This window comes from Mandrillus leucophaeus, unplaced genomic scaffold (genome assembly GCF_000951045.1).
Source record: "Mandrillus leucophaeus isolate KB7577 unplaced genomic scaffold, Mleu.le_1.0 Scaffold243, whole genome shotgun sequence".
NCBI lineage: Eukaryota > Metazoa > Chordata > Mammalia > Primates > Cercopithecidae > Mandrillus > Mandrillus leucophaeus.
Genome location: NW_012102510.1, coordinates 363,221 through 390,661, shown reverse-complemented (window position 1 = coordinate 390,661; position 27,441 = coordinate 363,221). Strand labels below are relative to the sequence as shown.

Sequence of the window (27,441 nt, the reverse complement as noted above, 5' to 3'; positions counted from 1 at the left end):
AATCTTAAGTTCAATCACTATTTGTTTTCTACTATTATACTACATTTTGGCAGCAATTGTTTATTGGTCTGTCATTGCAGTAATTGCAACTTAACAATAAACCAGTCTGACATTTTAGGTCTTGAGGATACATACCATATATATTTCTTTAAAAATAATCATACTTTTTGTAAGCAATACTTTACAGTAGACACCTCAAAAATCTACCATAGATGTGAAACTTAAAACGAGAAAAATTTAAGTTCTAAATATTTATACATATATATCCAGATTTCTATATATATTATATATACATACATAAGTATATATAAAATATATATAATCAGATTTCAAAAATGAACAAAAACTGGGCACTGTACATAAAGTCTTTTTAAAACTCAAACAATAGAAAACTCTTTAAACATTAAACAATTTTAATAAAAGTTTCTGTACAATGCTAAGCAGTTTTATTTACACATAGAAAATGTAATAGGAGTAGTGTTTGAAATTACAGAACTCCTTAAAATTTCAATGGCAGGTAAATCTGGAAAAAATAACAGCATTCCATTCACAAATATTTTCAAGCAATAAATATGTATTTATAAATAGTGTAAATTTACATCAAGATTAGAAACAAAAATCACAAATCTGAAGTTTATTCCTTAGTCTATGTGCAATCCATTACCTTTGTGACTTGGCTGTTAATTTTTTTAATGTTTTATTTAGGAACCAAAAGTGTAACCATTATGGTCTCAAAACAAGACAGAAAAACATAAAAGCAGTAAAAAAGTGTCTTACCTAACTTTTCACATTAAAAAAAAGTTGACCAAAGAAAGACTTAAAATTGCTAACTACCTTACAAAGAAATGACCAGCTAGGCTAGTATTTTTTTTCCAAGGAAAATTCTGAAGGGGGAAAAGACAGATGAAAACAAATTCATCAGCCCAGAAATAGAGAAATATAAAAGAGGTTGTCTTCAAGTCAGTAGTCTGTAAGATGTTGCCAGTTTTGTCAGATATATACAAAACATGGAAATTATTATTTTTTTGTGAAGTACAGCTGATCAGCTTTGTGAGAGTCCTGGAGTAGGAGCAGTACTCTCTCCCGTCCAGCTGGTTGACACTCCGCACTTGGAAGGTTGCATAGACACAGTTTTCAGCCAGCAGCCTTACGAGATAGCTACAAAAACCAGTGGTGCAGAACTGGGTTATTTCCTGAATAGCAGAAAAGGTCTCATTTAATGTCCATGGAACAATATCAAGATGAGGCGGATGGTAATGGAGGAGCCTGAAAATAAAAGTAAGGTAGGTTATTTTGATATACAAATTGTTAATAGCTCATGGCTACAAACATATAGTCTGCTTATGAAGTTAGGGGAAATAACTCTCAAAAAGTTCACCAGCCTGCTACACAACATAAAAGTACAACCTACCTTACTATCTCCCATTCAGCCAATTTTCCTAAGAGTCTAAGACCATTATCCTACTCAGCGTACTTGCAATTTTCTATATTTCTTCACCAAGTAGTCAAAAACTCTTGGAATGTTATTAAGTTTGCCGTTTCTTAAGATTGCTTAAAAAAAGGGGGGCTTCTTGAAAAATAATTTAACAAGTTACAATTTCACTAGTGACTGTCTTCAGAATCTATCTCAGCTAGGTAATATATTTTCTTCAACATATTCCAGATAATTTTCTTCTTCAAGCAATCTTGAAGACTATTCAAGTGAAAATATCAGAAACTAAATTTCAAAAAGTTAGTTTCTGATCACATATGTGTGGGAGACAAGTACTGGAGAAAATCAACAATTCATAAATTATCTCTGTTTCTATTCATAAAGCTATTGATCTGCTAAAGTAAAATGCTTCCCCCAAGCATCTGCTGTCTGAAATTAAAAACTGTGTGCAATTTATAAGTATACTTGAATTTCATAAGGTTATATAACATACCAGGAAGTTAAGCTCCATTAAATATTCCCATGAGGTTAATACTTCTGGCAAGGACAAAATTTTAAACAAATACAATTAGCTCTAAAAGCAGAAGTATATTTAAAAGCACATTTACTGCTTCATTTTGTGGGCTCTAATAACCTACGTACACAAATATTTTATCAACTTATCAACTGAGATAAAATGACATAAAGGATATGATAGTGTTCCATCTAAAGCACGTGAAGATTTTTAAATGTAATTGTTGTAAAATTATTTAGGCTGGTCTTACCCAGGAAGAAAACTGAAAATGATATATGCCAATTTTATAGGAATAAATACTTGGAAATGGAGGGGGGAATGATATGAATACACCCTCATGCAATATGTAATGAGCCAAAGGGAAATTTAAAATATTTCATTACCTCCTACTTATCAGGTGGCAGAACAAACACTGCTGCTTCATAACCCAGCTAACTATGTACTCACATGTTGATTTGACTTACTAATGTAAATTGGTCATAGACTTGCATCAGGTCCTCCATTTTGTACTGTTCTAGCACCACAAAGTTTTCCAGGTTTCCGCTTGTTTTTCGTGCACAATCTTGGCAATGTACTATGTAGGTCTTTCGTGAATTACTCTCATTAGTGACAAAAAGCAAATCAAAAACCTCCACCTGTTTTATACAAGAGAAAAATGTATTCAATAGAGATGGTGGTATTCACTGTACTGCTTTAGTATAATCATGGAATTCTACTTGAATGAAATTGTGGACAGTGATCTCTGGTTAAGAGTAGGTGGTAAGAAAAACATGGCTGTGTTTGAGAATCTTTAACAGACCAGGTTTATTTTGCACCAAATCGAAAGACATGGGTAGTAATGCATATTTAGGGGAATAATCAAAGGGAATGACATACTCATGTCATTGAACCCAGTTCAAAAGTTTGATAAAGGTCAACCTATTTTTAAATCTAAAACATTAGCATACAATCAGATGTAAGTGATCATTTTTATGTATTCATGAGTACAGCATGATTTTAGAAATAATACCTCTGTCTTATACAGAAAGATTGATGAGTTGCTAGGGTTCAGGTAGGATAAGGAACATCGCATCTAACTGGAATCTATCTGATCTCCTAATGACTTACTTTGGTCAGGTCATACAACATTAAAAAAAAAAAAATCAATGGATTCAATCATTTCAAATACAGGTTGATGTTAGAATTACAGAATTTCAAGGTTTGAAATGAACCATCAACAACCTGTCTTTGGCTTATCCTTAAATTTCTTCAATGACAGAAAACTCTTACGATCTCATGTCTTCTTTTAACAGTAAACGACAATCCTAGAGTTCACCATGTTATCCATTACTGTCAACAGGCAGCAATACAAACCTAGTGACCTGAGCTAGAAAATTGGTGAGCATTCAACTTGTCCTTCTACTTCTGCCATTTAATGAGGTGTCTCACTGATTTTACCCTCTAAATATTTTTTAATTCTTTCCCTTCTTTAATATTCCCATTGCCAGGTTCTAGTCTAGGTCTTAAAATAACAACTCTTAAGACCACTGCAATAGCTTATATACCACTGTCCTTTCCAACCACTTTTCTCCCTGAAACACATATCTCACCCTTAGTTGCTTGCTCAAAACCTTTTAATGGCTTCAGTGACCTTGGATTATCAAATTCCTTAAAACCATTCAAGATGTGCTACAAATTACATGCCACCTAGACTTACGAGTGGAATTTGCACAGTCTGTGTTCCAGCCAAATTGGAACACATTCAACCTTTTCTAAAACCTTTCCATTTCCCCGTTCTCTTCTTGTTCCTATAGCCCATGACAGTCTACTTCCGATTCTCATCACTTTTTTAGCCTACTGATATCATACTCTTTTTTCAAGGATGGACTCAAATGCTAATACTTTTGTGAATTCTTATGCCAATACTAGAAGAAAAAAATCAGGTCATTTTCCCCCTCAGTGTTATCATTAAGTCCAACTTCACATTCATCATAGTCTCATGTACATTACAATTAGTTGTTTATAATCTCTCTGCTCCAAGTAGAATTTAAGCTCCTTCATAGCAGGCGCCACATCTTTGTTCCTACACCTCTTGCAAGCCTTGGCCACACAATATTGACAAATGTATTGTGAATTGCACCAGAGAGGACTGATAATCGATCTGCCTAGAGTTATACCAAACATTCAGTTTATTGGCATCTGTGTACATCTAGATTGTTCCCAGTTTAAAATCTCAGACTAAATTTGCTGATTATCATCTGTTGAAGATCTACCACAAAAATGACTATGTAGTAGATACTTTTAAGGTTAATTCGCAGTGAAATATTGTAATTATCACACTGAATTTTAATATAATGGCTAAGTAACAAAATTGAATACAATATTAATTACTATAAACTGGATTACACAAAAGTATAAAAAAGTTTTTTAAAAATAAAGAGAAATCAAAAGTGGAGAGGGAAGAGGCTTTATAAAACAACTGTGGATAAGAACAATTACTTACTTCACAAATGCTACAGTAATGAGCTGGTTCTTCTTTTGTCCGCCCATGCCATATAATCTCTTTTCCTGCAGCAATAAGAGCTTCCCTCAATGTCTGACATTGCTTCAGAGTCCTTAGAAGACAATACCTATTGTGGGGGAGAAATTATTTGTGACCAGCAACTGAATATTGAATATTTTTAGCATAAAAGATATACCAACTAGAAATAATGCCAAAAGACTTGATTCTAATGTCTATGACTTCATAATTTTTATTTCAATTTATCAAATACTCTCAGGTTTTAAAATGACAATGCTCAGGCCTGATGAAGACCATATTAAAACATTTAAAGTTGAGAAAATTGATATCTGGATATCAAAATATAATGGTCTTAGTACATAAAAACTGACTTCCTGCTTAAATGTGAGTTGCTAATTTTGGCTCTTATTTGGGCAAGTCAGTTAACCTCTCTGGGAGTCAATTTCCTCATCCTTGAAATAAGGGGTGTGAATTCCAGATATGAACTTCTATGATTCTAATAAGGCAGGAAGGCACATTATTTTTTTTAAATCAACACTACCTAAACACTCATTAACAGCATCATCTGTACAGCTGCTTTTGAAACTCAAGTCCATAAGCAGAAAAAATATTTATGAATTTAGTCACTACAGGATACGATATTCATTTAACTATAAATACTAAAGAAAAAAGTATGTCTTCATTTTATCTTGAAGGTAACAGTGGAATCCATTCATATTAACACCATTTAACTTTTCTTATACCTTTTCTAAACTCATACTTAGGAAGCTAACAACATAGTAAATTCTCACAAATTGTACTGATTCTCCTATAGTTTTCTGTCATTACTTGGAGTTGTTTGCTCAATTATCTTACTCTCCTGTGAATCTTAGTGGCTCAGGTTCTCCATTTGAACGGAGAGGTTGAACTAGATGATCTCTAAGGCACTTTTCAGCTCTAAAATTCGGAGACAATGAAAATATCCTAAAGAAAAGGAAATGGGTTTAGCAACTGAGTGTTGTCTTGAAAGCAAAGGTCTTATCTATTGCATTCCTGCTATCTACTTATCTACTCACCACCTAGGGCAGTGCCTAGCATATAGTAGCTTAATCAATATACAACTAAAATTCAAATTATAAGTACTAAAATATTTAATTTACCTTATTTTATATTTCTTTGTTATTTTATAAGTTACTATGTTAAAATATTGTTATGTATCCACACCCATGTATATTAACCCAGCAGTGGTTGGGGAGGCGGGGAATAACTAAAAACATCTGTAAAACCTGTTAGCTTATTTAAAGTATAAATAAGTATAAATAAGTATAAAACAATATTGATTTCATAGTTGTAGGCCAATTCCTTAAGTATCATATTTAAAGACTGCACTCTCAGCTTGGCTTCAACAATTCTTGCATATTTAACTTAAACATTGCTTTAGACCAGCGGTCCCCAACCTTTTTGGCACCAGAGATCGGTTTCGTGGAAGATTAGTTTTTCCATAGACCTAGGGGGAGGGGCGGGGGGAATGGTTTTGGGATGAAACTGTTCCACCTCAGATCATCAGGCATTAGCTTCTCATAAGGAGCAAGGAACCCAGATCCCTTGCATGTGCAGTTCACAATAGTGTTCCTGCTCCTTTGAGAATCTAATAACACCACTGATCTGAAAGGAGATGGAGCTCAAGCAGTAAAGCCAGCCTGCCTGCTGCTCACCTCCTGCTGTGCAGCTCAGTTCCTAACAGGCCATGGACTGATACTGGTCTGCAGCCCAGGGGTTGGGGACCCCTGCTTTAGCCTGTGGTTGCGTGTCAAGGTTAGGACAGCTATCGATGTGTACATGCGTGCCTGTACAGGGCACCAGGGAAGGTAGCAAGTAAAAATTTAGATCATGGCAAAGACAGAATATAATTCAGACTCTGTCTCTAGCTCTTGAACAGCACCTGCTCCTCTCTTCTTCCCTCCCCATGTCCCATACAATTCACTTCTAAAGGTACAGATTTTACTGAACAAGTTTTCCAAGTAGGGCTTCAAAATAAGATCTCTTATAGAAAAATGCAGATACCATTGGAAGACTTCAAACTCAACTGTCCTTCCACATGGCCAAACAAAAATAATATAATAAAAGTAAATAAAAAATAAGAACCAGAGAGGAGCCATGTATTTGCTGTTTCATATACATTATGCCAAGTAAGCCTCCTAACCACCATGTGGAGAAAGGTTATCTCTATCTTGCAAATGGGGAAAAGGGAGTGCAGAGAAGTTAAGTTTGTCTAATGTCATAAAGCTATTTAAGTGGTTGAGCTATGAGTTTTTAAAAGAAAATTTCAAGCTTCCCCTTACTATCTCACACTGTACCCTTCTTTTTGGTCTCTTTTCACATCTTATTCTCACCCACTCCGCTTCTTGTGAAGATGAGATTCTTGGGCTCAGGAAGCACAGTTTTTCCAAACACACAGCCTTGGTTCTATAGAGTATCAGGCTACTTGTTACTCAGCAGATAAATTTTCATCTTCAATGCCACTGACTACTTTGGCACTTAGACTGTAGTTTACAATGTATTGTTAGTTTGGCAGTTTCATCTTAAAAAAGGCATTATATTGATTTCCTGCAAGTAACAAGGGGTCTGAGATAAGGCTGCTAAGAGTAAATACTAAGCCTTAAGTAGTCAGTCTGCTTCTGGAATAAATTCTGCTCCAGAATTTATATTTTATATTTTGTGTGATACCAAAAACTTAGAAAACTGACAGTTCTATTAATTTTATCTGAGGATGAATAACAAAATTGTGATTTCTCCTTGCCTTTACTTTTTTAACACTGAAAATTTTTGTTCCTTCCCATTTTCAAAAGGCAGCAGTTGGAACAGAAGGAGAATTTAGAGAGAGAGAGGCTCTTATGGAGTCCACAGTAATGAGCAAGTCCTAAAAAGAAAGAATGTGATTCAACTTAAGGATAGGGAAAAATAGAAAGTAAAGTGATTTAGGGAAAGGATCCTAGTAAAGAAACAGATATAATATTTAAGACTTAACAATAACCTGTTCTGCTTTCATTAGCCCCAGACTGATTTTATACAAAGACAACATTTAAGTACATTAAAGAGCTAAAAAATAAAAGCTAAACAATCAGGATTCTCATTTCCTCTTAATTTTAGTTTTGCTAAATTTCTGTAAGTTTACCTTATGGTAATTAATAATTCAATTTGCGGGCTGGGCGTGGTGGCTTGTGCCTGTAATCCCAGCACTTTGGGAGGCCGAGGCGGGTGGATCACCTGAGGTTGGGAGTTTGAGACCAGGCTGACCAACATGGAGGATCCCCGTCTCTACTAAACATACAAAATTAGCCAGGCATGGTGGCATATGCCTGTAATCCCAGCTACTGGGGAGGCTGAGGCAGAAGAATTGCTTGAATCCGGGAGATGGAGGCTGTGGTGAGACGAGATCGCACCACTGCACTCCAGTCTGGGCAACAAGAGTGAAACTCCATCTCAAAAAAAAAAAAAAAAGAATTCAATTTGCTAAAAACGAAAGAATAAATCATTTAAAAAGCTGTAAACACATAGAAGATGGAAAATGCTATTTTGCATACATGCACTTTAGAAACAAGATCAAAAATGATTTCATCAGCTAGAAAAGCAGGAAATCCTTTGACGTTTAAGGATCAGTATTGGCTTCAGGACCCAATCTCTGTTTTTAGCTGTTTGGATGAAAGACTACACAAAAAGGCAGGGGACAAAGGAAGTTCCAGAACGGAAGAAAACCATAAGGAAGAGGCTGATTGAGAGCTTGGCATATTTGAGGTTATATACTAGAATCTAATCCAACCAAAAAGTGATCTGCAAAGATGAAACTTAAAGAGCGATAGAATTTTAGAGAACAACTTCACACAGGGAATAGAATGAAAATACACTTGCAATATTAGAACAAGAGAACTGAATAAAATAATATGTAGACATATTATCAAAAGCCTTACTTATGGGCAATTAATGCACAGTATATTCATAAATCAATACATGAGGACATTAGGCAAAAAATAAACATAGTAGGCTATGGATACTAAAAGGAGAGAGATCATCTTCAGGTGAGGGGAAGTAGAGAATCACAGAAGTTTTCATACAGAAGTTGAAATTTCTGAATCAATTTATTTATGAACAGGACAAAGAGGTGCGGGAAGGCACATTCTGAACAGAAAGAATGCCACAATAAGGTAGTATGGGGGCTTCTTTAGGGAACAAACAACTGTTCTTACAAGATTTTAATCTTCGCATGAAGTTTCTGGGGCAGGAAATAATAGGAATGAAGCTGTAATATTATATTACATCAAAGTTAAGACAACACTGGGGGTTACTCTGACATTCTAATGGCAATGTGACTCAGTTTCCAAAGTAAGTTACCAAACAAATATCTATGTGGAGATAGATGAAATATGGGTTAACTTGGTATTGCACTTTTAAATGCTTTATGGTAACAGTCTCAGTCACTGAGAAGTAGATAACAAATTAACGAACACCAAGAGGTGCCTTGCTCTGCCCAGTCTGCCTTACTGAAAGAGCCATGTAGGAAAAGCAAGCCAACATATGAGCTCTGAAAACTCTCTTGCCACCTGTCACTCCAGGGTTGTGTTGTCCTAGGACAACAGTGGGTATATGAATGTCAATAAGGCATCTAACAGTTTTATTTACATCAACCACATGGCTGAAAATCAAGGTCTCAGTCAATGATAAAATGCGTATCTTAAGAACTTTAAGCTCCTAGATGGAAAAAAAAAAGCATGAAAGCAGATATATATTAACCATGAGAATGCAGTTTTAGAATTTTTAGATTTTGTTTGGTCAGTGTTATCAAAAAGCATTATATATCAAACCCAACAGAGTATCAGAATACTGCCAGGACTACAGCAGTAGGATCAATGCTAACTATGAACTGGTCTTTATGGCTATACCATTATCTATGCACACTGTTGGAAAAATCTTGTTCCATTATTAGGTCAAATGGGTGTGGAATAAAAAGTTGTATAACACTATAATACCATATTTATCCATTTAAATAAGGGAATCAAAGGAGAGTTAATACTTATGAGTTTGCTTTTACATTTTGGAATTCTGTGTTTGTGATCAAGTATATTTTATGTAGGTAGGTAAGGTAATAACCTATAATGTATGTGAAAGAAAAGGGAGCAAAAAAATTCTTAGTTCTAAAAAAGACCTAACTTGTCTGGTAAGATTCACTAGGTCACCATGAAAAAGGTTCCCAAAGTTCTTGGCATAGAGCTCTGAAAACCTATTTTAATAAGAGTTCCAGGTGATTCCTGTGATCAGCAAGTAAGAGAACCAGCACAAATCTCTTACTCCATAAGTGTCAAAATTAAAACCAGTGTCTCAGATTTGTAGTGTATTTTTCAATAGACACTGGTAAAATATCAACCTCACAAATCACTGCGTTTTTAGGGTTAGAGCCTTTAAGAGACCATACAAAGAGCTGTAGAGTGGGCAAGAGCAGACTCTATACCTAGACTCTCTGGGTTCAAATTCCAGCTGCACACTTCTTTCTGTGCCTCAGTTTCCTCAGCTGAAAAAATACTTAACTTACAGTGCTGTTATAAGGATTACATATGTTATATAAAATACTTAGACTTGTGCCTGGCAGTTAATGCTCAACAAATGTTAATTATTTGAACATGACATGTCAAATTCCTAAACTGTATTAAAATAATCATATAATTACTAAATTAAAGTTATTTAATTTGAAAAAATTATATGATGAATGCCAACTCAAAGTATAATAGTTAACACACCAAAAAGAAAATGAAACAAGGTTATTCAAAAGGTGTTTAGTCTGGATTCCATTAGATAAGGATTTTTCAATCTCAGCACTATTGGTATTTATAGCTGGGTAATTCTTTGTTATGGGGAGCTGTCCTGTGCACTGCAGGATATTTAACAGCAGCATTCCTAATCTCTACTCAAAAAACCTAGTAGCATCTCTCCCACTCAAGCCATGATATTGGCATATGTCCCCTGGGAAAGGAAAGCAGGGGGAGGAAAAACTGTCCACATTTGAGAACCACTACACTAGGTCCAAGAATATTAACTAAAAAAAAGAAGGTAATTGGGGTTTCTATAAAATAGTAATAATTACAACAACTACCATTTGCTGAATGCTTACCCTATGCTAAGACTCACATAACAGTCATAAAAGTTATTTTAGAAAGACAGTATTATCCCCATTTTTCCAAAGAGGAAATAAAGACTAATAGGTTTAGTAATTTGTCCCCAATCCCCCAGCCAGTAAATGAAGAAGCTAAGATATGAAGGCAGATTAGATTCCAGAAAACTACACGATGCTGCCCTTCCTGTAATATTTTACTGGGATATTAAATAGTGTAGACTCTAAGACTTAGGAAAATAAAAAAGGATGGGCAAATAATGAACACATAGTGATCATATATACACAAAAGGCACAGAGAAAGCACATAAAACATTAATATTGTGCATATAAGATGGCACATTTAAAAACTGAAATATTGGCCAGGCATGGTGGCTCATGCCTGTTAATCCTAGAACTTTGGGAAGCTGAGGCAGGAGGATCCCTTGAGCCCAGGAGTCTGAGACCAGCCTGGGAAACATAGGGTGACCCTGTCTTTATTTTTTTAATTAAAAAAAAGAAACAGAAAAAGAAAGAAAAAGAAAAAATATAAAACAGTGCTTTATAAGATGGTCAAAAGAATGACAAAATAATATGACAAGAAATTAAGTTTGTGGGGAGTGGTTTTCAATGAGCTCGGCACTGTTGAAATTTAAGAGAACTTATTTTCAACCATTGGCTTATATGTTATTAGTATTTTTAGAAGGTGTTATTGTCTGGCAGATTACAGGGGGTAACACAAGTGAATGTGTATCTTGAAAATTAACTTTCTACTCCTCAGCGTACTATTTGATATGCTCCTCCTAAATCTAAGACTTCCTAACATTAAACTTTTCAGAGGAAAATGCACTCCTTGGCATTCTGTTTTTGACATATTTTAAAATTTACTAAACTACTTATCGTGGTGATTTAAGTGGAACTCACAAAGTTGCTGGTGAACAAACCAACATTTCCAATGTATTGGAAACATACTACCATTGCACTAGCTTGACAACGGTCCAACATGACTGTAACAACTTATAGCATATTTGTTGGGGGTCGGCTTTATGAACTGCACCTGTAAGTCTATTTATTCTGAAAGTCTGTTATCTACAGGGAAATCTCATCAGTACCAACAGTCTGCAGAGCTCATCTCCTGTACTAACACTTGATTCCTTTCAAATGTCCTGTTAAAAAAAAATACTTCAGAAGGCAAAACAAGGAATGTATAAGTCTTACGAAAATGACGTAGAGTCTTAGTATTGTACAAAGAGAAAAATAAAATATAGGCCAAAGTATTGTATCTCAAATATCTTAAAATGGGAATCGTGAATTTGCAGAGTGATGGTTTTTGTGTTTTTTTTTTTTTTTTTTTTGAGACAGAGTCTCGCTCCATCACCCAGACTAGAGTGCAGTGGCTCAATCTTGGCTCACTGCAACCTCCAATTCCCGAGTTCAAGTGATTCTCCTGCCTCAGCCTTCCAAGTAGCTGGGACTACAGGTGTGTGCCACCACATCCAGCTAATTTTTTGTAGTTTTAATAGAGATGGGTTTCACCATTTTAGCCGGGATGGTCTCGATCTCTTGACCTTGTGATCTGCCCGACTTGGCCTCCCAAAGTGTTGGGATTACAGGTGTGAGCCACTGCGCCTGGTGAGGGTTTCTTTTAAATCTTAATCTACCAGTTGTAAAATTAAAACCACAGGATAAAAATCATATACTATGACAAAGATGGGTTAAAAAGTAACAATAATCTCCTCACCCCTAGTTTTAAGTTTTCAAATTGCCTTTTTAGTAAAACTTAATTTACTCAGGACCCACTAAGGAAAATATCTCTGACATAGTTATGCTGGAGTGAGGCAGGAGTTAAACAAAAGTAAACATCATTAGTAGTTTTTGTCAAAAATTTACCCCAAATACAATTATGAGAAAACAAATCCAGAATGTAGAACTCCGCACAACACAAAGGTATGCTGTCTTCAAAGAGAAAATGTCATTAAAAAAAGACTTTCACAGGTTTAAAAGAGACTAAAGAAGACACAATGACTACATACTCAATTAAATGTGAACCTTAATTCAATATGGATAAGGGTGGTAGAGTGAGCAGAGGCAAGCACTTAAAAAAAAAAAAAAAGACATTTTTGGATAGTTGGGGAAATCTAAATGTGGACTGTGTATTAACTCATACTACAGAATTTCATGTTTCCTAAATATGGTAAATCATGTTACAGGTATGTAGGAGAATAAGCTTATTCTTAAGACACAGGATGAAGTATTTGAAGTGGTATGTCATGATGTCTGCAAATTACTTTTTCATATAGCTCATATGAAAAAGTGCGTGCAAGCATGTATGCGTATACAGAGACTGCTGAATAAATGTGGCAAAAACTTAACTGATGAATCCAAATGAGGTTACACAGGTATTTGTTGTACTATATTTCAACTTTTTTTTGTACGTTTAAGAAATTTCAAAGTAAAAGTTGGAGGAAAAAGCATAAACAAGTTGGGGAGGAGTACAGCGATGTGTTACACATGTAAATTTTATATATTTTAAAGGAGACTAGATATATTAACCTAGAAAAACTGTCATAGTTGATTGAATTAAAGGAGATCAGTACCCTTGATCTTAAAGTTTTCCTTTATTCATTTCTTTGTATGGGCACTGCTCTACCTTAAAAATAGCTAATGGTTCGGAAAACTCAACAGCTAATACCTTAGCAGTGACTGCCTATCAGCCAGCTGAGGGCTACAAATGTATTATCTCAGACTCCTTTTCTAAGCAATAGAGCCATACATCCATCTAGTTGCTATTTAATAGAAATTTCAACTTAAATCTTGTAGGAGCAATTCAAGTTCTGCATGTCTAAAGCTAGTCAAGTTGATAACCATCATTCTCTACACCCAACTCATTTCTTCTTTATCCCCAATTTCATCAACAAGCACAAATGTTCCACTGTCTGGCCCAAGCCAAAGTCCAGCAATACAGATTTCTCCCTCAACTCTACCACCAATCAATCGTCAAGTGTAGTCTATTTTACCCTCTAATCTTTGTCTCTCCTTTTGTCTGAACCGGAGCAATTACCTTCTAATTTATGCCTCTAAATCTTCTGCCTTCCATTTAATGCTTCATCTTGCTACCAAGTGATCCAACATGCAAATTTGACCATTATTTAAAATATTAAAAATGATAAAGACGTCTCATTGGCAGTCACTGCCAATGTGAAGCCTAACTGAAATTTTTAGCAACGAAAGTTTAAATCTATCTTCAGCTAACATGAACACACAAGTATGGCATAAACCAGGGAAAGACACTTAAAAGTTTGGTCTAAAGGAGAAATTAAAATTAAGTTCATTTGCAGAGAAAAGTTATTTCATTTAACAGTTAAATGAAGTCAAAAGAGAAAGTTATGCACTGAGCTGCCACTTAAATTTTCCTACGGAGTTAGGCTGTGAACTTTTAAGTCGAGTTCACTACATTATCAAATGAAAGAAGTAATCAAGATAATATATATTCTTTGGACTTACGTCAACACAGGAAATATCTGGAAGAATGTGAAGCAGAATATGATTAATGTATTTTAGCAAAATGGCTAGGTTGTAGAAATTCAAAGAGATTTACTAAATGACTTACTCAGATAAACAGAACTTTATGGAATCACAGGGTCCTTAAAGACCAGACTTGAATGGAAAAGTGCAGAGAAAAAGCAAGAGTGATATTGACTTGCTTAAAGAACTACAGGCGATTCATTCTCAAAATGATAATGAGGAGTCAGGAGGTGACAACAGAAGAAAACACCATTTCCCATTATTAAATAACCCAGTGCAAATACAGGTTCATAATCCCTTATTATAATCCCACAAAATTTTCATAAATCTTGCATAAACTCAAGTGGTGCTGAAATTTGACCTGGGGCTACTTATAGTATTCACTGAGCTCATTAGAGTGACTATTTCTATGTTTTAGTGCTGAAATATTAATATGTTTGATCCCAGGATACTGCAACAGACCCTGCTGGGAAGGTACAATATATTATAAATGTACTCAATAACCTTTTCTAAATCTAAAAAACATTATTTTCTTTTAAACTTTTAAGTTCAGGGGTACACGTGGTCTGTTATAGGTAAGCTTGTGTCATGGGGGTTTGTTGTACAGATTATTTCGTCACACAGGTATTAAGTCTAGTATCCATTAGTTATTTTTCCTTTCTCTCCTCCCACCCTCCACACTCCAACTGGTCCTAGTGTCTGCTGTTCCCCTCTATGCGTCCATGTGGCCTCATAAGTTAGCTCCCACTTATATACCACATTTTCTTTATGCAGTCTACCACTGATGAGCATTTAGGTTGATTCCATGTCTTTGCTATTGTGAATAGTGCTGCAATTAATATATGTGTGCATGTGTCTTTATGACAGAATAATTTATATTCCTTTGGTTATATACTCAGTAATGGGATTGCTGAGTTGAATGGTAGTTCTGCTTTTGGCTCTTTGAGGAATCACCACACTGCTTTCCACAATGGTTGAACTAATTTACAATCCCACCAACAGTGTAAGTGTTCCTTTTTCTCCACATCCTTGCCAGCACCTGTTATTTTTTAACTTTTTAATAATAGTAATTCTGACTGGTGTGAGATGGTATCTCATTGTGGTTTTGCTTAGCTCCAAAACACATCTGGCCTAAAGGATTTACAATAAGAGACTGTGAAGCTGTAGTACTTCCAGTGAAGCCTTTACTGAACCTTCCACTCTTTCAGAAGAGCCTTCCTCTATGCTGCCCCACCATGGTTTCTTACCAATATCTCTATCATTAAAGATCACATGTTTTAATGGTTTGATGGTTTCTCAATTCACTTTGAGCAGTCTGAGAAGTGATCAAATCCCTTTCACCTAGCACAAACCTGGGTAACAATGCAGTACACAATAAACATTTACTGAATAAAAAGAACTGGGTAGAGCTGGGGGAGCAAGCAGATGAGAAGGCACAAGGAGAATTTTGCTTACATTCTTTTTGGTTGAGCGGGCTTACCACTTAACTATGAAAGCCTAAAAATTACACACTGTAGAATCACAGTATTTAAGAATTAAAAATAACAATTCAGGGGGAGAGTTAAGGAAGAAGACTATGTTTGTATATCTTCTCCATTTCATTTCTTACATTTAGCTGATATTTTTTCTTTTAATATAGCCTATAATTCGTATGCTCAACATATACAGAATTAATGCTTTATTAAAAGATGATTCAAAGGAAAAAAAGGGGGAGATGTAAAAATTGCAGTTCATATTAAAGATGGCTTAAAATAGCAAATGGAGTGGTAAAAATATTAATAAATAGAAAACAATTCAAGCACACATTTAAAGGCAGCAGTGGGAGAAATGGCTGACAAGACAAGTGGGAATCAGATTTGAGGCATTCACATGCCAGGCTTAAAAGGTAGATTTCTGAAGAAAGTGTACATTAGTGCCTTTGCAGATATACAACAGTTGGTCACTGGTGACCTCAACAAGAGAAGTATTGGGCTTACCAAGGGTAGAAAGCCAAACTGCTGTGGGTGGCAGAGTGAACAGGAGATGAAGAAAATAACTCAAAGCAGAGGGAAGGAATGGCAAGGGAGAACCATTTATTAAGAACTGGCACAGCTCACAAACCAGAAAAAACCAACACCACTTCATTTTTTGGCAGGAACTACTAGATTTGAAGACCAGAGCAATGATGTGGATATAACAATTACACGGCAAAACTGTGCTTGTGGAAAAAGACCTCCTTCTCTATTTCTGCAACAATTCAGTCTCCATGCTCTCCTGTTATCTAGCTCACCTATTTCTTTTTCTTAAACAGGCATATCCCCCACAAAGTGCTACCCCCAACTTTTTCTTTCCTTTTCCTCTCAAGACAGTCACAAATTCCTAGGTAGATGACTCCCTAGTCAGCTTCTTCTAAATAGCTCTATCCAACTCTTTAACTGGCTCCCCAAACTTGTCCCCAAATGAAGTCATGTGCCATAGATTCACTCAAGCACTTTCACAGACAGATAGGGGTTTAAATCTTGGCTCTACCTCTAGTCAATTGAATGACCTTGGGATGCTGTGAGAAATAAGTGAGTACAGTCTGGGAAGCACTTTGCTCAGTGCTTGGCTAAGTGCTAAGCCCGATTTATTAACTAGCAATATTACTAAACCATCTAAGTATCCAGACTTAAAAGCCAAAGAATCTCTGATTCACTCCTTTCTCTTACTATCCAAAAGTTTGCTCTATTTAATAGCGAGAAACATCTTTATGAAACCTAAATTAGATCATATTAATTAAAAACCCACCAAGAGCTCTCCAACAGAAGAAAGTCTTAAGTTTAGTACACAAAGCATAATCGGCTTCTAACCAACTTTTACAACTATATCTTACTCTACTACTCATCACACATTGCGCTCAAGCCAAAACATACCACCAATTATTGTCAATAAACATATAGCAGTTGTATCGTATATACATTTAAGCTCACGCAAATGCACAGCAGGGAGGGTAATCAGGAGGGAGGGCAAAAAAGGGAGGTATAGGGGAGAGAATGACAACAGGAGGAAGAGAACATGAGTTGGAGTATACATTTGCTATTCTTCTCCAGAGTTCCTCTGAGCCTTTCAGAATTACCATGTTGAGCATGACTTTAGTGGTTGAAGACTAGAGTTATTCATACAACATGGCCTCTCTACATAAGCCAACTATTTGCCTGGAGCTCAAGTGAAGAAAAGGGATTTACTCCTTCACTGGACGAAAACATTTAACTGTGCTGGACTTAAGGAGATATGCTATGTAGGCTATTCTATGGATGAACTGGGGCATCTTTCTCATGGTGCAAGAGTCTGGTTTTAAGCTGGCTTAAGTGCTATTCCTTTCTCTTCTCCCTGCCTCCTCATTTTCATCCATCACACAAAATACATTCTTCCCCAGAATACACAGTTTTTTAAAAAAAACCTCTCTGACTCCTTGGGCTGGAAACATCAGTGGATCTATCACCAAATTTCTTTCAATCTATTTTATTTAATTGCACTAAGAAAGGACCTATACCATGTATTTATAAACCCTAAAAGCCTAGCCTAGAGCCTTGTATACAATAAGCAAAGACTCATTAAATCAAAGAAAGGGAGCCACGTTGGCTGCTGAAAAGTACATTTTTGGCAATGGCTCAATGACAATTATTTCAAAAAGGGAGGCTTATAAAGCAAGGCCTAGGGGTCTAGACTTGTGGTTAACATTTTCAACTGGTGCGTCAATAGGTACTCAAGCTGGGAGGAGAACTGTTAATATCACGAGGAATACAATCAAGATTTAAATGATTAGACATTTTGTAGTATAGGGCAAAATGGAGTATAGATAAGAATGTAAGTGCATCTAGGTTAAAAAAAAAAAGAAATAAACAGTATCACTATAAATTATAAGTGGAAAAACACCCAAATTTTGTATGTCTGACCTCAACATTTTAAGTATTGAGAGGAACAATGATAAACTGGAAGGAGTCTCAAAGGATAACAAGAATATTGAGGGTGGGGTAGGGAATGGAAAAGATGACAGAGGTGACTAATGTTTAAATTAATGACAATCAGACAACAAGAAGACTATGGATAAGTTTTCCTTGGTTCCTTTCTCCCTCTCACCCAACCACCTAATTTATGAGCAAGTTCTATGAGCTTTAGCTCCACAAGACTCCCTAGTTTGACCCCTCTCTCTATTTTTACAGGGAAATCTCTGTCCAGGTTGGTCTGTACTGTTACAGTTGCCTCCTAATTTGTCCTCCCTACTTCTAAGCTTACCCCTTGGAACCCATTCCACACAAAGCAACTAGATCCATTTTCTTTTTTTCTTTTTTTTTCTTGAGACAAGTCTCGCTCTTTCACCCAGACTGGAGTGAAGTGGAACGCCCCACCACCCCCGCTGCCTCAGCCTCCAGAGTAGCTGGGATTACAGGCACCCGTCACCATGCCTGGCTAATTTTTGTATTTTTAGTAGAGACGGGGTTTCACCAAGTTGGCCAGGCTGGTAAAACTCCCGAACTCAAGTGATCTGGCTTACCTCAGCCTCCCAAAGTGCTAGGATTATAGGCATGAGCCACTGCGCCCAGCCACTAGATCCATTTTCTAAATTTAAAGTGAAACCTATTCCTTTCCTGCTTAAAATCCTCTATGGCAAGCTGTAACACCTATAATTAATATACAAATTTCTTACCATGTCCAGAAAGCCCATGTACGATCTCGTTCCTGCTTGCTTAGTTAAGTTTATCGCCATCACTCTTCCTCTCATTCAGCTATAGTCACCCTGACCTTTTTGTCCCATAAACATGCCAAAGTTATTCCCAATTTAGCCTTCATCTGTTCTCTGTATATGAAAGGTTCTACCCATAGATCTCTGTGTAGTTGATTTCACCTCATTATTCAGGGCTAAGCAGAAAACTCACATTCTCAGACCCGTTAAGCAAAAGAAGCACCCTGACCTTCCTTCCTCCCAAATATTACTATATTTTATCTTATTCATATAAATAAATTATACTGGGGGTTTCTTTCTTGTCCTACTAGAATTTAAGTCTCCAGAGGACAGGAATTTCATCTTAAACATTGGTATGTCTATCATCAGTGCCTAGAACAGTGTCTGGCATAGAGTTAGTTTTCAAACATTTGTTGAATGGGATTTATTCTGCATAAATCCTAAATATACTCAGGAAATCGGGACCAAATGACAGGTAGACTTTAGGTTATTCTGTAAACAACTTGCAAGAATTATAGTGAGGTGAAAATAATGTTTAAGTCACTGGATGATCACAAATTATGAATATAGATAAGATTACTATATTAAGTAGGAGCTGATTAAGTGACCTTAAAATCCTTTCCAATTATAAAATCCTAATCTACTCATAATGTAATGAGTTACTTTCAGTCTATATAGCTGTTAGATAAATGGCTTCTATATTGAACTACTTTTAAGTGATCTGACTTAGCATCTAGTTTATGACTACCTCCAACTTACTAAACACCTTTAGTGACTTTACATCACTTTTGTTTCAAAAAATAACACTGAACTTGCTATTCAGGGAAAAGTACCATTCTGACGTATAACAGGATAAATGGAGAGACAATTCCCCGCCCCACTATAAATTATATTTATGGAAAGCATGGTACGCAAGATCCAATGTTCTAAAGAATTTGTATATTACTTGCTGTAATTTGGTTTTTGGTCCTTTTTGTCTCCCCTACCTTTTTACCTATAACTAGATAAAATGGTGCAACTGAGAATAGACTGTCATAAAATAATTCATAAGCATGTTGCCTTGGCCACACAACTTTTGTTTAAATAAAAGTTTGGATCTAGATTTGAAATCATTTTAACAAACCAGGATTACTTTCAAAAGACAGCATTTTGAAAACAACACATGCTGACCAAATTATCTGCAGGAGAAATACTTAATGTAAACACTGTTTTAACAAAGACTAAGACAAACTTATTTAATCAATGAATATAAAGCAGTGTATTCCAAAATGAGCTTTTGAGAAAACTAATTCTTCAAAAGATACTGGTCAAATAAGTTTGGGGAATACTGTACACTGTAACTCTTCTCCCTCATTCACAAATTACATTAACATGTACAGTATCTAAAATATTTTACAAAAAATAAATAAAAATAAAGGACTTGTCCACTTGCTGAACTTTACTCTATCATTTCCCATATTTCCATAGCCAGAATTTCCCATCTTTTGGGGACAGAGCTAGTAGTGGAAAACATAGTTTAGGGAAACACTGCTATATAGCACTGTTTGAAAATAGTACCTCTAAATAGATTTACAAAATGGCTAAGATAGAAACTGTGAAAACAAATGTGAAGCTTACTGGTATTCAAACTAGGGTCCTAGATAAGAATTTACATAACTTATACTAAATTTTTTTTTTTTTTGAGACAGAGTCTCGCTCTGTCGCCCAGGCTGGAGTGCAGTGGCCAGATCTCAGCTCACTGCAAGCTCCGCCTCCCGGGTTTACGCCCTTCTCCTGCCACCTTGCCCGGCTAGTTTTTTGTATTTTTTAGTGGAGACGGGGTTTCACCATGTTAGCCAGGATGGTCTCGATCTCCTGACCTCGTGATCCGCCCGTCTCAGCCTCCCAAAGTGCTGGGATTACAGGCTTGAGCCACCACGCCCGGCCCCTAAATTTTTTTAAGTAGCTCAGAAAAGAGACACTTTAAAAGATAGATGATTTAATTAAAAATTTAAAAATTAGCATTTTAGTCAAATCCCTATATTAACTGCTAATTTGTCTGTGACAACAAATATTCTGTGATGCCATTTTCCCCTCAAGTTACTAATGGTAGATTTTCAATATTAAAACTAAAGTTATCCTGGGATATCAGGTGGTTCAGAGGGAAATGGGAAAGAAGCACAGGTTTGTGACTCTACTGATTTATAATCATATGTGTCTTTTTTTCCTTTCTGTACCATAGTGGGCTAGTTGCAAGGGAAAAATGTTTTTAACATGTGGATTCTCATATTACATTCTGCTAGACTTCTGGACCACTTTGCTTTGATGTCAACATAATTCTAAGGGAGAAAAAAACCTTAATAGTTAACACTCCCCAAAAAGAGAGGGACTACAGCAGTTTTAGAAAAGACTTACTTAATCATTTCAAAAAGCTTTGGATCTGAGACCTTGATATTTCGTGCCATATTCCAGGAAAGATGAACCATGGGTACTATTGACTTCACACTTTGCAATTTGTTCCATTCGTACCGTTCCACTGCCAATTTATACTGGCAGGCTAGGAAAAAAAAAACAGTTATAAAGCAACCCAAAGTACCAAAAGATATGAAGATAACCATTATCACCTGCTCAGGTGATATCTTCAACATCAATTCTGAAAAACCTCAGAACACTACAAAAATAATTATGCTTTATGATAATTACAGTAGTAACAATATTAGCAATCATATAAAGAGCACTTCCTATGACTATATGCCAAGCACTGTGTTATTTTTATTTTTACCCATTATCTCATTTACTCTTCACCATCACCTTATTAATTTCATTACTTCCATTATGCAGATGAAGAAATCGAGGACCAGAGAGGTTAAATAACTTGCCCAAAGTTACAAGAGCCAGATCCTGGTCCTAATCCAGGTCGTTTTGGCTCTAAACTCCACATTCTTAACCTTAAGTGAGTACTGCCTGAAGGCAGACGTAATTCAAACAGATTTTGACATTACAGATCTATTCATATGAAATACTAGATTTTTTTTAATGTGAAAGAATAAATTTTCTACTTTGTTTTCTCTCATAAGGGTTTTTTTTTTAAAATAAAATAAAACCAAGCACTCTAAAAATTATTATTATACCCTTCATGTATATTAAAGCCATAAACCTGTTTTTTGCTAATATCTACGCTCTTAGATTTCCATTTGTTAACTTGAATTTAATTTATTGTACTACAAATTGCAATTCTATGCAAGGAGACATTCTTCTTACAACTTTTAGTAAGTTATATTTCAAGAAAAAAGGAACAGACCTATTGGATATAATCCTATATAAATTAACTTTTTTTTAAGCATATTCTTTATAATACCTGTAAGTGGACCAACATTCCAAGCAATGTTGTTGCACCAGCCAATAGCCTGAACCCAATGAACAGTGCCTGCATTTATCCAGACCAAATCTCCAGGTCGCTGAATAAACCTATACACTGGAACATTTGCTTCATAAAGATCTTCAAGGTTGGGCCACCAAGAACCCATTAGGAAATTCAAATTATTTCTGAAATAAGAAAAAAATAATGTAAATGGATCAACTATATTAAGAAGCTCCTAGTAAGACTGGAAGAAAACATCAAAAATTTTTTTAATGAACACTTGTTCATTTTATTGAAACGTAATTGCTTGTCCAAAAAGATCTGCTGTATGTATATAAAGAGTGTGTAATTATGGTTGAGTACTAAATTACTAAAGATCAGTGTTAGCATTTTTTTTTTTTTTTTTTTTTGAGACCAAGTCTTGCTCTGTTGCTTGGGTGGGAGTCCAGTGGCTCCATCTAGGCTCACTGTAAGCTCCGCCTCCCGAGCTCAAGCAATTCTCCTGCCTTAGCCTCCGGAGTAACTGGGATTACAGGCGCCTGCCACCATGCCTGCCTAATTTTGTATTTTCAGTAGAGATGGGGTTTCACCAGGTTGGCCAAGCTGGTCTCGAACTCCTGACCTCAGGAGATCCGCCTGCTTTGGCCTCCCAAAGTGCTGGGATTACAGGCATTATAATACCTGTAGTAAGTGAACCGGCCCAGTATTACTATCTTAAATTGATTTTTCAAAGATCCAAATGAAATCCAAAGCTACTTTCAAGTAACACATAAGTTAATTTTTAATTTCATATCAACAAAGACTATTTTTGACTGAAGCCTTCTGCCTGGAGCACCTAGAAACCCCTAAAAGGTAAATGGAAGGTAGAGTTGACATCAAGTCATTTAAATCCATAAACAGGAACACTGCGGCAATACAAGTACCAGGAACTTCCCTTAATTTCTGAGGAAAAGGAGACTGGATGTCAGACTCCACATAGTTTTGATGATTAGCTGATTAAAACTACACAGTTCAAAACAACTATCAAAAACAAACAATCATGCACGTGCACAAATAATCATGACCACTACTACCAATATACTTTGGAAACATTCCATAGATCATATTATTAAGCTTTTATTTTAATATCTGGCTTCTTATTCTCCATCATGATATGAAGTACTTTTTAAACCACATAGTCACTTTTCCCATAAAAGAACTTTATAAAATTGAATTAACTACTTCAAATTTCATATTTTGGGGAAAGAAAAACTTACACAGTAAAAATGTTCCTTTCCGTAAGATCTAAGAAATAATCTTACTTTATTTATCTTGTACTATAGCACATGAGAAAGTATACAATTGTTTTTACTGGTTTAAATTTAATTTTTTATCTAGATCAAGGGTTGGCAAACTATGGTCCATGAGCCGAATTCAGACCACTGCCTGTTTCTATAAATAAAACTTATTAGAATACAGCTATGTCCATTTACTTACGTACTATCTCTGACTGTGCCTGTTACAATGACACAGTTGTGACAGACAGCGTATGATCTGCAAAGCCGAAAATATTATCTGGTCCTTTATGGAAAATAAATTGCCAAACTATGATCTAGAAAGAACCTTAGTCTCTCTTTTTCTCTCTTGAAAAATGCAAGGCTACTCTCAAAAGTTTAGACTAGAGTGAAAATGGTAGCCTGCAAAGAGATAAGGATGGGCTTATTGTGTGTGACAAGGCCAAGTAGATACAGTCCAGAAAAAGTTGCCTATAAAGCAAAAAATGGCTATAAACACAAATCTTAGCCTTATTTCACCCATGTATTGTCATTACAAAATTAGAGAAAACTTTTTATCCAAAAGCAAGCAAGTAATCCCAAATAGAACCCCCCCCCCAAAAATTAAACTTACCAAAAAGTATGCATCGTTTTAATCATATATTCAAAAGAATGGTTATCTCAAGACAGGTATTACTTAAAGCCATAAAATAAACTACAGATACAGTATATAGTCACTATCAAAAGCAACAATCTTTATGTGAAACAAAATTACAGTGAAACGCTGAAGAAGCAAGTACTACTTTCACAACTGAGTTATTAAATTTACCTAACCCTTCCTCCTAACTTGATATTTTTATTATCCCTAAGCTCAAGCTTTTTGGATGTCATCTGCTTATCCTAATTATCTTTTTTTTCCCAAGACACCTCTCCATTTAGATAGGAAAAAAAACTACACCCTAAAAATAGCCAGTCGCTACTCAGAAACAATGAATAAGGATTCCTGTATTATAGCTGCAACAATATAGTATTAACTCAAAGTTCAAGAAATAAAAATCTTTCTATAGCACAATGGAGATTTTCTATATAACAATGTTCTTTCTCTGCTGCTACTGGACTGCTGGTCCACAAAAAAAGTACAGATTAAAGTAGATCAGGTTATTTCATCAGTACATTAGAAGCTTTAAAACTCCCTATCTTTGGCTTTCTTACACTGAAAGAAACCAGTATATGAATAGTGAAGACAATATAAGGTAATTATCCCTTGCTTTTATGTAAGTAAACTGTGGATTAGTATCTTTTTTTGTTTTTTAACTACAATGCACTTCTTACTAAATCCAAATATTTAAGCAAAGATTCTTAAACCAAAGTAAGAAATTAGAAGTTAGTATGGGGCTGGGCGTGGTGGCTCACGCCTGTAATCCCAGCACTTTGGGAGGCCAACGTGGGTGGATCACGAGGTCAGGAGTTCAAGACCAGCCTGGCCAATATGGTGAAACCTTGTCTCTAGTAAAAATACACAAATTAGCAGGGCATGGTGGCACACCCCTGTAATCCCAGCTACTCAGGAGGCTGAGGCAGGAGAATTGCTTGAACCTGGGAGGTGGATGTTGCAGTAAGCTGAGATTGTGCCACTGCACTACAGCCTGGGCAACATGGCAAGACTCCATCTCAAAAAAAGGAAAAATAAACATAAAGAAGTTAGTATGTGGAATACGTGTATAATTAGTTTTCAAAGTCATCTCATATGTAAATGTTTCCTGTGGGGTTTTTCCCCCCTTTAATTGGGGTGGGGGCATAACACCAAATGTGTATATAATGTATATTTTCATCCTATACTAATTTTCTAATGTTATTACTAAATGAAAATGTCAGGTCCTTATATAATAAAGTACTTTCTAGAAAAGAAGAAAGAGAATAAGGTTCTATTTAGACAAATGATCAAATTGAAACCAACTAAAAAAAAAAAAAATTCCACGGTACTTTTTAACGCAAGATACAGAAATAAAAGCTATTTCTGAGATCTTAAGGAAAGGAACTATCCAATTCTTTCAGCTAGAGAAAACAAAATCTGGGCTGATGTGGTGGATCACGCCTGTAATCCAGCACTGTAGGAGGCCCAGGCAGGTCGATCGCCTGAGCTCAGGAGTTCAAGAGCAGCCTAGGCAACATGGTGAAACCCCATCTCTATTTAAAAATAAAAAATAAAGTAATAATACATTTTATAAAATTTCTTCCTAGAAAAAGTTGTCAGTTTAAAAAGAATTTATATCATGATATGACAAAGGGTATTATGGTCAAGCTTGAGTTATTCACAGCCTGTACAGGTGCTCAATAAAGAATTCCTTCTACTTCCTAAAACCATTTATAACAAAACAGTTTTTCTTGGAATACACACCTTTCAAATGAATAAGTATGCATTTTAAAAATTAACTAATAACTCAACTTTTCTATCTTCTTAAATTCATGGGTACTACTACTGCATGAAGTTGTTTCATGGCATCTTTCTTAAAGTATTTCCAATTTCACAAAATATAAGGTTTGGAATCAAATAATTTAAAATGAATTCTTTGCTGAATGGTAAGTGAATACTGGCAATGTATCCATTAGGATATCCAGCTTGGTAAGTTGTCCTTTACAATTACTGCTTTCTAGTACGTGTTTTAAGAAAATTTACTTTGGAAACCTACTTTTCACAGAAGTCATTCAGAACACCCCAGTAACCTTCAGGAACAACAAACCATTCACAGTCACCTGGGCCAATATTTATGTTAACTGAACAGAAGTTGTTATTTTCTTGATGACCTGAAATGTGAAAAGAAAAAAAATTGGAGCTCCAGTGGCGCAATCGGTTAGCACATGGTACTTATACAGAAAAAAATTAATCTTCACACTATAAGTTTATAGAAAAATGGGTCTTTGGAAACAAAACCTTACAAATGCTCAACAGAGAACACTATAGTAGTATTTAGTTCTTCATCACTGTAGCATTTTTATGTCAACTCCTAACATACTCAGTAAGAGCTTCTATGATAGGCAGTATAATCATGGTTAAGAGATTAGGCTCTGGAGCCAGGCTCCTTGGCTTAGTCATTACATGAACCTGGGCAAGTTGGTAAACCATTCTGACTCAGTTTCCCTGTATGTAAGAACAGATAATAATAATCTCTATAAATTGTTGGGCTGTTTTGAAGATTGATAAACTAATGAATGCATAAAACAGTGCCTAATACAGATGTTCCTCGACTTACAGATGGGACTACATCCTGATAAACCCACAGTAAGCTGAAAAATACCTTGAGTTCAAAATGCATTTAATACTCTGATAAACCCACCATAAAGTCCAAAAGTGGTAAGTTACACCATTTCAACTCAGGGACCATCTGTATACAGTAAACAATAAATACTAGCTATTATAGATATCATTACCATTTCTTTCCTTATGAACTAATCTCCAGGAACAGCGTTTACCCCATAACAAGGTACTCAAAATAATGTTTTTTGCCCAACATTTATATCAGTGTCCAATGATAGAGTACAGAGCAGAATATAGTTCTTCCATCATGTATTCCAGAACTTTTTGCACTTTACCTGACTATGGATAAAATAGGACAGAACTGGGCTTCTAATGGTCTGAGGATAACAATTATAACCAACAGTTCTAATCCTGGCTGTATATTAGAATCCTCTGGGGACCTCAGTTAAAAACCAACCCACCCACCCACATGCATGGATCTGAATCCTAGAGATTAATTAATTACATATTTTTTTAAAAGCTACCAGGTGTGGTGACTCAAGCCTATAATCCCAGCACTTTGGGAGGTCCAGAGGGAAGGATAACTTGAAGTCATTATGTGAACCTCGAAACAATTAGCCAGGCATGGTGGCATGCACTTGTAGTCCTAGCTACTTGGGAGGCTGAGGCAGGAGAATTGCTTGAGCCCAGGAGTTAAACAAGATTACAGTGAGCTATGATCACATCACTGCACTCCAGCCTGGGTGACATACCAAGACCCTGTCTCTTACCAAAAAAAAAAAAGAAAAAGAATGGTTCTAG

The 27,441-nt window shown here is 35.7% G+C and overlaps 1 protein-coding gene across 10 annotated transcripts in view; it reads right to left on the bottom strand.

Moving 5' to 3' along the window:
* Positions 1 to 393: 393 nt before the first annotated feature.
* Positions 394 to 27,441, bottom strand: part of KDM6A (lysine (K)-specific demethylase 6A) — a 241,204-nt gene continuing 214,156 nt past the window's right edge. For 8 of the 10 annotated variants that reach the window (XM_011982801.1, XM_011982802.1, XM_011982804.1 and 5 more), the window contains 6 exons: positions 26,075 to 26,189; positions 22,129 to 22,316; positions 21,186 to 21,327; positions 4,429 to 4,555; positions 2,411 to 2,581; positions 394 to 1,266 (listed from right to left, as the gene is read on the bottom strand). In XM_011982801.1, the coding sequence (XP_011838191.1) occupies positions 1,237 to 1,266; positions 2,411 to 2,581; positions 4,429 to 4,555; positions 21,186 to 21,327; positions 22,129 to 22,316; positions 26,075 to 26,189 (773 nt within the window). In that variant the 3' untranslated portion in view covers positions 394 to 1,236. Of the gene's footprint in view, positions 1,267 to 2,410; positions 2,582 to 4,428; positions 4,556 to 5,301; positions 5,410 to 21,185; positions 21,328 to 22,128; positions 22,317 to 26,074; positions 26,190 to 27,441 lie in introns of all 10 variants that reach the window. The other 2 variants (XM_011982800.1, XR_001006367.1) reach the window with 2 other exon arrangements.